Source organism: Micrasema longulum, unplaced genomic scaffold (genome assembly GCF_059751315.1).
Source record: "Micrasema longulum isolate JH-2025_06_02 unplaced genomic scaffold, ASM5975131v1 h1tg000570l, whole genome shotgun sequence".
In the NCBI taxonomy this organism is placed as follows: domain Eukaryota; kingdom Metazoa; phylum Arthropoda; class Insecta; order Trichoptera; family Brachycentridae; genus Micrasema; species Micrasema longulum.
Genome location: NW_028277766.1, coordinates 1,232,941 through 1,245,026, shown reverse-complemented (window position 1 = coordinate 1,245,026; position 12,086 = coordinate 1,232,941). Strand labels below are relative to the sequence as shown.

The following is a 12,086-nucleotide window of genomic DNA, read 5'->3' as shown; positions in this document are numbered from 1 at the left end:
ACATACAAATATTCTGTAATCGTTCCAACTTATCTCAGAATCTGGGTAACATACATCTGCATAATCAAGGAATGGGAGAAGTATGCTATGAAATAATGTTTGCTTAGCACTGATCGGCAAAAATATTGTATTGCTCCAATATATTCGAGCAATACTTCATTGTTCACAGACTGGCACTAATAGCGTTAGACCGATCACCTTACCTCCATGTAACAAACGATCGAACTGCGCTTCATTTAGCTTCTCAATTTAGTGCGGAAAGGGAAATTATAAGAATAAAAAAGTACAGTCCCTAGAACGGGCATATTTTCGTTCCAATATGAAAGCCTGCTATTACTTCGTATTTATAAAATAAAATTAAAAATAAACGAATAAATAAATTTTTGCTATTTTCACATCGTTGTAACTTAAAACAGAAAACGTTCGAATTCCGATGACGTGTTGAATGAGCCTCATTTGCGACGAGTATGATGCAATTTCCTACTGTAAGGAGGATCAATTAATGTTTAGAGCCTCCTTCAATCTATTTCCCGTGCAAACGGAAGTGAAAACTATCTCACTTCTAGCTATGCACATGAGTAATGTAACTCGAGCATCTCCGGTTAGAACATCAACAGATGAAAGAATTGAAGGAATATAGATGTTCAAATATAGGCAGAATGGTGAATGCTACACAGTGTGTAAAGTGGCCACTTAAACCAGCCATTTACAGGTCATAAGCCCTGTAGATGCCTAGACTTCCATATTACCTTATCTTAAATGTTCTTAATCTCTGTTGTAATATGTTAATATAAACAGCTCCCCAGGGAGTTGAATCCAGTCCATGTCTACAAAAATTTGGACAAACTCAAAATATTGTTGATTAATTACCTGGTCCATGAAGAAGTATAGAAATTGAAAAAATAATAGAGCGATGTAGGCCTGATAATTTATTTGACTGAAATCTTAACTTGTTATGACAATTTCGTCCAAGTAACTTCACAAACATCAACAGATGAAAGAATTGAAGGAATATAGATGTTCAAATATAGGCAGAATGGTGAATGTTACACAGTGTGTAAATTGGCCACTTAAACCAGCCATTGACAGGTCATAAGCCCTGTAGATGCCTAGACTTCCATATTACCTTCTCTGAAATGTTCTTCATCTCGGTTGTAATATGTAATATAAACAGCTCCCCGGGGAGTTGAATCCAGTCCTTGTCTACAAAAATTTGGACAAACTCAAAATATGGTTGATAAATTACCTGGTCCATGAAGAAGTATAGAAATTGAAAAAATAATAGAGCGATGTAGGCCTGATGATTTATTTGACTGAAATCTTAACTTGTTATGACAATTTCGTCAAATTTATTATACTGTTTTTTCAACCTCAGATTTTTGGACTTTCTTAAAAAAAAACAACGTTAAGTTTTTGTTTCGTGCTGGGAAAGGTTTTTTTAATTCAGTAATATTAGTTGTTTCAAATTTGGTTTTAAGTTCATGTGGCGGAGAAGCTTTAAGCGTATTTCTTGAATTTTTCATGATATGTGTATTTAAAAATTTATTAATGTACGATAATATATATATATATATATATATAAATATATATTTGCACCTTAACGTACCAACAACAGCACAAAACCTGGTAACCTTCCGAGTGTATATTAATTATTATTTTGAAAAAATTCAATTCCTACATAGCTGCAGGCTCTTTACACACCTTTGCCAAAATACACATGGCACAGTAAAATAACATAGTGTAGATTAATTTACATAATATATGGTGTTATTTTTCTTTATTTTTTGAAAGATAAACAAAGTTATTTTATCCAATCCAATTTTCTTTTTTAAGTACATAAATATGTATTTATATTGAATGATCTGTGTGTTCAAATGTGTTATTGAACTAAGAATTAGTAGTTTAAATTTAAAATATTTATCAACATGAAATAAAGTGATAAAATAATTCAGGTTAATTAAACATGAATAATGTTAACATAAATATTTCTATGCGCATCAGCTAAATGTAAATACTGAATTTTTCTTTTAACAAGAAAACATGGAAAAATATGATGAAAACATTCTATAGACCTCACGAAAACGCGGCCATTCAAACATTTCAAACAGAGTTGCTTAGTTTTCAGATTTTCTTTTTTCAGGATTTTTCGTATCACACACTCACAAAGGATATATTTTTATTGAAAGCGAAAGGTATCTCTTCAAACGCTTCAAAATAAGTCTTTTCATATTAGAATATTCATTAAATTACGTAATCCGTCACTGGTTTAAATACCATTATTGTAAATGAGGTCCTCAATATCAAAGATGGCCAAACAACCCCATACCTATTTTCGAAAAATCACTAAAATCTCTAGTAGCACTTTTCAATTACTTACATAGAATATTTTTTATTTGATAATATTTGGTGTCCTTAAGATTTTGATTAATTAACTTGAAGGTTGACATAAAAAGAAACGCTATTTTTATTAAGTATGAAATATGCAGTTGGCCGCATTTGATACTTTTTTAAGCGTTTGGCCATCTTTGATACTGGGGGCCTCAAATATGCATTTGATTAAAATATGAGGATTAAAATACTGCAAAATTTAAAAAGTCCTAACACCTTAAAATATTTGATAATAATTTGCCGTGTTGTTTTTTAAAAGACATTTTTTTATTCCTATGTTAGAGCCTGCTATAACCTCATATTAAAAAAAAAACATAGATGCAGGTGATATTAAAAAACCAAAAAAACAACAAATAAAGGTAAGACTGGAAAACGCAAAAACATAAGTTAAAATTCTGGAGTAGGCATGTAGTTGCATTTTCATTGGTGAATTATAATAATTCGTGTTTCTAAAGTAGACACGATAAATTTAATAAATGAACAAAGCAAAGGGCGATTTAAGCTAAAATTAACTTCCGTTAAAGTAAATCATTTATGCAACCCATTTTGTCCATTTATACGAAAATTTTAATTTCTAACGATGCCAATTTTTTCATTCAACTGGTCATATAAATACTGCGATGAAATAAAAATAACGACAATGGAATTTGTTTGTACAAACTGTTTTGAAAAAATATCCACAGGCAATATCAGTGATAAAAGTTAAAATTTAATGGATAACAAAAATATCAGTAACAAAATTTTGAAACTCCTGCATTTCATCAACATGCATTTTAATAACAGCTTCTAAGTGTTTCTCTCGTATTTCGGCAATAATCAGAGCTCGTTTTAATTTGACATGATCGACTAAAGATTCTACGATTGGATGCGCTACCAAAACATCGTCAAACAACGTTTTTAGCTCTGCATCACATATCTGTGATCTGCGCTTCAACTCCTCGATATCATTTTTCATTTTACTGGATTTTTGACTAAAAATGTGAACATCGTTGTTCAAATTTTGGACACCTATTTTGACGTAAGATTTTATAAATGTATCGTTACATTTCACAAATAAAAATTTGAGGTATGCGGCCATCTGGTTTCTCTGCAAAGTATACATCGTTAGTTCTTTTTGAAGGTATTCACATTTTAGAAGTTCCTTGAAAATTAAATGGCAAGGCATTGTTGTAACTTCAATAATATTTTTCCACTTATTTAGCAGTTCTTCTACTGATTCTCTTTGTTCAAAAGGATATTGTTTAATGTCATTTTGACAGCAACATGGCACATCGTAAGGCATTGAGACAATTTTTAAGCGTTCATCGTCTCGAACAAAACTACCATCCTTCATTATGTTGGTGAAGTCTTGAGAAAATATATTAGTGTTAGAAACGATTTGCTCAATATCCGCTTGTTTAAGAATAGTAAGTCTTGAGTCAATTCGTTTCAAAGATTGACATTTACGTTTAGATCTTTCTTTAGATGTAACCTTTTTTTTCGGGAGATCGTTGTATGGAACGCAATGAAATACCAAGGAAGAATTACCGGGAAGTCTAGACGTAATTAATCCTTGATCACTCGGTGGAGTTGTGTGAAAAGAGTTTATGTTCACATGCAACTCAATTTTCTTGGCTTGTGTAGCATATCTGAGAGAGTTAAGAGTAGTATCGTATGTCAAATCCGTTGGTGCAATGTTTGCAACCATAACAGTTCGACTATTACCGCCAAGAGAGTCTTTCAAAATCCTAGTCAGTTTTGATCCACGATACGGTACGTATTTAGATCCGTTCGCCAGACTATTCAAACAATTTCCGAGAGCCAAAACACTTTTGTTGATTAATTTCGCTTCGTGAAATCTGAGTCCGGTGCAGCGGGTGGACGAAACTCTTTCACAGCCAGCCAAGTCCGTCAAAGATAACTTTGCGAGGTTTTCTCGGTTGACGTTAAAGTTCTTCATTCTGACGTAAATTTGGCAGACGGCGTGACTCCTTGAACTCATTTCATTCGCTGAAGTTGGGTATTGGCTTCGATTGATATTTCCCTTATTGATGAGATCTCGCAACTCTTTGGCTGTATTAATTTTGGGATAGTGCAAACCTGATATAACTAGCCCGCTATTGTTGTCCTCGAACATTTTGAGGGATTTGGAAGATCTGAGTAAGTCATAAATGTTTTCATTGTATATTTCTAAGTAAGACACATTTATTTGAAAATCCCTTTCAGATTTAAGGAGATTAACGTTGTCAAACAGTTCTTGAATAGTAAGATATACTATTCCCGGGTTTTCTGGTCTACCAAACATAGTGTATGTTTTTCCTGTGCCACTTGCTCCATAGAAAAACACAGAACAGTTGAAACCATCAAGAAGTGCACCCACCAAATCTTTTATAACTACATCAAAAATTTCAGTATTTGTAGCAGTCGTGCTGAATACATTATCGAATATAAAAAGCATACCCTTGTCATTTACATCAGATGTTAATCGTCGATTTCTTTCATACTTCCTTCTTGTTTTATGCTTCAACGTTAAATATTTGTCTTCAATTACTTTCACAACTAATTCATGTTTCTTATTTAGTTCTTTTTGACTGACGGGTCGCACTCTTACAGCAACTTTGAGTTTTAAATGACCAGAATTTTCATGACATGGAATATTACAGGAATTTATTTTTCTTTTTGTTTTGACACTGATATTCATCGTGACAACAACTTAGCTTCATATCACCTACAAATGCTGTATTTCTATAGTTTTCGTATCATTTCGAAAATAAAATATTGCAATAAATAATTTCATCGACGAAATTGCAATTTACTCTATACATTTTAAATTTAAAACACTAACATTTTACTGTAGAATTTTGTATGTAAAATAATAAGCAGTTATTTTGTGAATAAAACGTCACATAGCTAGGTTAGATTAAGATTTAAATTATTGTTTTGAAAAAGATTCCAAAAACGTTTCAACAAAAATACAAAATTTAATTCAGTTCCTAAATAGTTCCTAATCCCACATTTATTGATTTCACCTTTTTTATTTTCTGTTCATGTTTACCTTCTTAAATAAAAATAAATATTAAAAAAAAAAATACACCGTTTATTTATTCATATTCAAAGTATAATATAAACTATTTGGGTTTTTTTCACGGTTCCTATTAAAGCAACTATTTTTTTGTGCTGTTGCAATATCAAATATTATACATTAAAAAAAATTACAACTTTAATATGAATTTCGAAGAATTTTTTTAAAAACCAAAGTTACCATGAACAATTGAAAAATTATTTAAATGTATAAATATTTTTTTAAACAGAGATGGAGAACATTCGAGAGGAAGAAATATCGAAAAAAATTAGTTTATATTAAATAACTCCCTAGGGGGTGGTGAATCCGATTCTTGTCTACAAACATTTAGACTAACCCAAAACATTGTTAATAAAATCGTCCAAGGAAATCTTTTTATTTCGATTTATTTTATAGAAACATACAGACATATATGATACAGACTAAAATGGATACAAAGTTGTTGGAGCAATAGGCTTCTTTCCCCCCTCCACCTCCGGTGACTACACGTGGACCGGACCATCTTCTAGGAATTAAACAAACAACATGTGTTTGCACTTGTGCGACAGTGACTAGTGACTACCCAAAATTTTACGAAATTTACGAAAGCTACCTTTCGGATATTTTTATGTGTTATGTTATCCATAGTGTTGAAGTGCTTTATCTGTTTAGTTTTTTATTGTTAACTTTTTAACACGAACACTTTATAAATTTACTACTATGCTCAATATTTGTTTTTGTAAATTTATTGATAATTTTAAGTGGCCAGAAATTCACTCGTCCATGCACTTTGTAGCTGCAAGACGATTAGTAATCTAGCTTCAATAGGTAAATGTTATCAAATATCCAAATTTAGTAAATAAAGTTTAGAATTCCAACCGTCCATGCGCTCAGTAGCTGCAAGACTTGTTGTAATCAGACTTCTAATTTATTTTTTTTAATATCACTAAATCCCTAAACTTCATTGTCAAATAAAAAATGTAAATAGGGGCTAGATTTCTTACTGTCTATGCGCTCTGTAGCTGCAAGTCGTGCTGTAAACTAGCTCCTGCATATCAAAATTGGAGACAAGGAACAAGAATCCCAACCGTCTTTGCGCTCTGTAGCTGCAAGACGTGGTGGGATATTTATTTATTGTACAGCGCCCTTGAGGTGATTTTCACGAAAACGGCGCTATATAAATTATCCAAATATAAATAAATAAATACAGACAAAAATGTTTAAATTTCGTAATTAGGGTAAGGTTGAAAGACAGACCAGCGAAGTTTCTAAATAATAATCATACATTATGGTACATTCTTAAATGTCTGCGTGCGTATACATATAGTTTTTTTTTTTTAATTTAATAAAATATAAAGTAACAACATGTTAACAAAAGAAGATAATAAATCAAAAGTACTGAAACAAAAAACCAAGCGAAATATCACACCAAAAAAGGCAACCACTTGTGTTTGCTGTGGGATTTTAATATTAATAATTAAAGTATAAAATACACACATATTTCAATAAATAAGTGAAGATATATTTAAAAAAAATTATAAATAAGTGCATGTACATATTATGTAAGAGGGTGTATTTGTATGTATTTGTTTAAGAGCGTTTGTAAGCATGTGCATCATTTAAAGCAAGTGGGAGTGTATCACAGCCAGAAAGAATGAGCAGTAATTTATTTTAAATAAATTAAGGGACATGTTTATATCAATATATGAAAAAAAAAAAATTGAACAAGAACGATAGAGTAAAGAGTGTTGTGCATAGTTAGTGGCTTCAGGCTGGCAGGTGGAATTAATATTTATTTAATTCAAATTGATAAAATTTTCAGGCGATGCGTCGAATGTAGATAAAATCAGGCAGATGAATCTCACCTGCAACAATAAAGGGTACAGCTCTTTAGATTTACAAAAATCAACAGACGGAAGAATCGAATAAATATGGATGTTTAAACGTAAGCAGAATAGTAAATGTTACACATGTAAATGCAGAGACATCCTTTCTCTAAAATTGTATTTATTTCTACTATCATACCTATTTATCTTTACCCTTGAGAGTAAATTCCAGTCCTTGTCTACAAAAGTTTGGGCAAACTAAAAAAAATATCGATCGTTCTTATTAATAAAAATCTTTTTGACGTTTTTTTTTAGCTGATTTTAATTGATAGATGATGAAAACAAGAAAAATGTTTCTGATAGTAAAAAACCCATAAAATATTTCTGATATCTATCGGGGAAACATAAACATGTACGAGGTAACCTGACTTTAATGTCCAGGGTGCACGTCCAGTTTTTATATTGTCACGAGTTTATTATTACTCGGCCATACTGCTATCACACTTCCTGCGCCCCTGTTACGTCAGACGCGATAACACCTTCAGAGAATACCAGGCGTTCATAAACAATATTAATAATGTAAATAAAGTATAAAAGTGAGAGGAAATTACTGCCGGCGTGAAAGGGACTATTAATAAAAGGTCCTAATAAAATTTACGGCCGTGTAGATAATACGTACCTACATAAAAAGTGCCGAGAAAAACTAAGAAAATTTTATTGAACACCAGGGCAGCATAACAGGAAAGAAAATATCATTCGACAAAATGGCTGACACACTCGCTTCTCAAGAAATTTCTTCTGGGTTCAGAACTTAAAATTAAAAATGTGATTTTTCCCAAGAATGAAGCAACTTAAATAATTCTTTAATAAATATCTCCACGGCTCAGTTCCATAGAACATCGTTTTTTATAATAAAAACCTTAGAATATATACATCTGAAACACACTCCCTTTCAATGAAGATGTTTGGTGGTTTTTATTATACAGATGGCCGGAGAAGTGACGTCCGAAGATAAAAAGGAGAAGCCTCATATTAAGAGGTATCCGAAATACCCCCACGTTTGTTCTGCGATGTTGCGTAGTTTTCGGATTATGCTATTATTTAAGGGATTTTGAAAATTTTCTACTGGATCGGTTTTAATTTTTTTTATTTGCGGAAGGTTCTTTCGGGATCTTTTTTATAACTCATTCTTATGAATTGTACTTACACGCATAAAGTAATCAGTTTTGTAACATTGACAAAAGCTACAAAAAATTTGACGGATAATGGAGAATTTAAGTTTAAGCGAGTCAGACTTAAACTTTCAACTTAAAATGAAAAACATAAAAAGGCCATTCCTTAGTTCCTGAGTTACTTTAAAAACTACGTCAGACTTAAAGCTTTTGTAAAAATACAAAAAATTAACACATCATGAGCTGTTATTTGCTGAAATCAGCCTTCAAAGATTCTGAGGTGGAATATTCCGAAGGATAATTATGATAGAAAGTGTGTAAACTAACAAAAAATAATTATAAGAGATAAAAAAAAAAAAACAATAGCTTTGATCAATGTTACAAAACTGATTACTTTATGCGTGAAAGTACAATTCATAGAGAATAGGTTTTGAAAAAATCCTGAAAAAACCTTCCACAAACAAAAGATTACAAACCGACCCGGCCGAAAATTGACAAAAACCCATTAAAAATCATAGCACGATATTTTTAATTGAATCGGCATTCACTTCGTAACACTTCATTATAAATTATTATGAAAATAAAACTTTGTTATCAGTGTTACACTAGCCGAGCGACGTCTTCCCACACATTAAATCTTAGACTTACTTATTGCAACTTCCACTTATGTGCTGAATTTTAAGAAATAAATTCGACTTAATGTTCTGCCCATGTTTTCATATCTGTACTTAAGATAACCATCCATTCATATGCCAACACCTTAGATAAGAATAAAACCCCCCTGCTCTAAGTTTCACTGATTAATCTGTTTATTTTTTGTTTAGATTCGATGACATTGTGAACAATATTCTGTGTTTATTATATTAGTTTTATATCACCTGTCGATGGGAGGAGTGCTCTCCCGAAACTATAATTGTGTTCTTGTAAAATAATAAAATTGTGTAACACTGATAACAAAGTTTTATTTTCATAATAATTTGTCGTAGCACGAAGCTACGCAAAATATCATAACATGAATGGGGGTGATTCGGATAACCCTCAATATGAGGCACCTTCATTTTACATTTGGACGTCACTTCTTCGGCCACCTGTATTTTGTTTATGAAAATAAATGATTCGTTTCTAAACCGCGTTTTTTGTTTATTATTTTTACATTCCTTTAAATTTTTTTGTTAATTTTATTTTGTGGATATTTTTTAAATGTGTATAATAGATATTTTAAAAATACTTACAAGATTTATTTTTGTAACAATAAAACTTAAAGAGGAGAATCACTGCAAAAAAAACTGCAGACGTAGTAAGTATTAACATAAGTTGTGCCCGTTTTTTTCCCAAATGAAGAGAACAAAATAAAAAATAACAACAAATTAGTCTTTAATGTATTTCTATCGTTTGTTTTCTCATTTATTCATTGGATCGAACGCGAAAAGAAGGCGTCAAAAATGCTATTTCGTCTACTTGACGTTCAATTTTACAGGATTGAAATAAAAGTATTTTTAAAAACGAAAAAATGAAAGCGAATTCAATATTTTATAAACCGTTTTTTTTTTAACTTTTGAATCTTATTTTAATTTTTTTAAAAAAGAGACAACAGGTATGAAATTTTTTTCCAATAACGGTTTATTTTTAGACAAACATATTTGCAATTAGAAAAAATAAATATTTAACCAGTCCATGTTAAATACCTAACTAAATTCATAATTATTGTGACAATTTTTATTCATAAAATAAAAAATACGTAGAAAATATAGGGAGAGGTAAAAGGGTCCAACAAATATATTTGTCTTATGTTTGATATTCATACAACGGGTCCTTCGGCTTTTGATCTTTTCTTTTGGAAAATACTAAAAATATATTCCTAGATACGATAAAATTGAGTACATAATCTAATACAATGTCCTTCGCTTTCCAACAGAATTTCCATACAAAATCCATTTGGATGTAAAAAAACTTTTTCAAGAAAATGAAAAATAAATAGAGATGATACAGAACCAAAAAAATTAAATAATACCGAAATTTGATAGAAACAACACGATAAAGAAACTTCTTAAAACAAATGAAAATTCATAAATAGCAAAAACATACTTTGCATACGAAGTAAATAAATTTTAATATTTTACAGTAACACATTAAATCTCACCCACATGTTTAAGGTTTTAGCTCTTTTACATCGTAAAAGTCAACAGATGGAAGAGTTGAGGAAATTTGTATGTTTAAACAAAGGTTGAATGGTAAGTGTTACATAGTACGCAATGTTGCAACTTAAATCAGCCAGTGACAGTTCATATTTTTACATTTTTATTTCTTTTTAACTTCTACTGAATGTGTCATATAATTTTTAGCTTTGAATTTGGTTGGTAAATCTTGGGTAAGAATGAATTTATCTTTTTTTAAAATAAATAAACCAAATATGTTAAATCTATTTCAACAGAGAGGGAAAACATTTTTGAGAAGGGAATTTTTAAAACAGATTTAAATACGAACAACTCCCTAGGGAGGAAATCCAGCCAGTCTGCAAGCATTTGGACATAATCAAACGTTGTCAAATATGTAAACTTTATTTTATTTTATTTATTTATATATGCACCCAATGGGCATTTTTATGGACACATTTATACCTAGAAAATTATTATAAAAAAGAACAAGCACTCAATGTTTTATAGTAGACTTTGTGGGAGTGGAAGCGGGAGAGAGGTGTTTATAATTGAATTTGATTCAGTGATCGTTTGAAAGAAGACAACTTGTTATCAAAGAAATCAAGACTGGTATGTATGTACTGTTATATTATGAGTTTTGTAAAAATCAGTGGCCACATATGTTAATAAAAATGTACCGTATATTTAAAAACGTACCATTATTTAATTTATATAATTTTTATTTAAAAACTTCGCTGATCTGTCTTTAAACCTTATCTTTATTATGTAATTTAATTTATAATGTTGACTGCATGTTTCAGTTAAATAAAAAAAAATTAAACCGTTATAATAAAATTAAAACTATTTTTTTTTTAAAGTTGGAACAAAATTGAACGTTAAAATAGCACGCATCTATGTGTATTTCATTAAGAGCGACTAATTTTTCCACCACCTGAATTATAAAAGGATTTTAATAGGGAAAAGAAAGAACGGGGGATGTTTGATATCCTTTGTACGTAAATACATAAATAAAAATAGGCGGTGTATGTTTAACGGGGATATTAGTAGAAGAACCATGTTGCGGCTCGAGAATTCTGGGCAAAGGAATTTCTAAGGTTTTGCCCATTTCACGCACCGCTAGTGACCCGTAAAGAATATACGCATTTGTGTGCGCTGAAAACACGTGTAAAGAGAACGTGGCAAAATATAGGGGCACAAGGAATAAGGGATGATAAGATGCAATTCAATCGAGCTTTATATCTTGTTTTTTTCACGAAGGAAACGTCTTTCTTCACAATTTTTTATATTTTTTTAATAAATTATACATTTGTGGATTCATCGCCAAATTCCAACTTCTTCCAACCAACTTATAATACAAATGTGTTATTAAGATTATTGAAGCTTTCACATTGATCTAAAAAACGTATTATTTATAAAATCTCATTGTAGCATTATTTTTCTTTTTCATTATAACCTAGCTAAATACTAGTCACTTTATGTCAATGTTAAATTATTCGCAATTTTA

General features: G+C 30.7%; 1 protein-coding gene across 1 annotated transcript; it reads right to left on the bottom strand.

Annotated features, from left to right (window-relative positions):
• Nucleotides 1-1,770: 1,770 nt before the first annotated feature.
• On the bottom strand, nt 1,771-5,273 carry LOC148280550 (kinesin-like protein KIF18A). Its single transcript, XM_088228213.1, has one exon. The coding sequence runs from the start codon at nt 5,066-5,068 to the stop codon at nt 3,098-3,100; it is 1,971 nt and encodes a 656-aa protein (XP_088084339.1). The 5' UTR covers nt 5,069-5,273; the 3' UTR covers nt 1,771-3,097.
• Nucleotides 5,274-12,086: the final 6,813 nt, after the last annotated feature.

Coding starts and splice junctions, on each gene's coding strand:
- LOC148280550 (XM_088228213.1), bottom strand. CDS start 5,068: ATGAATATCAGTGTCAAAACAAAAAGAAAAATAAATTCCTGTAATATT.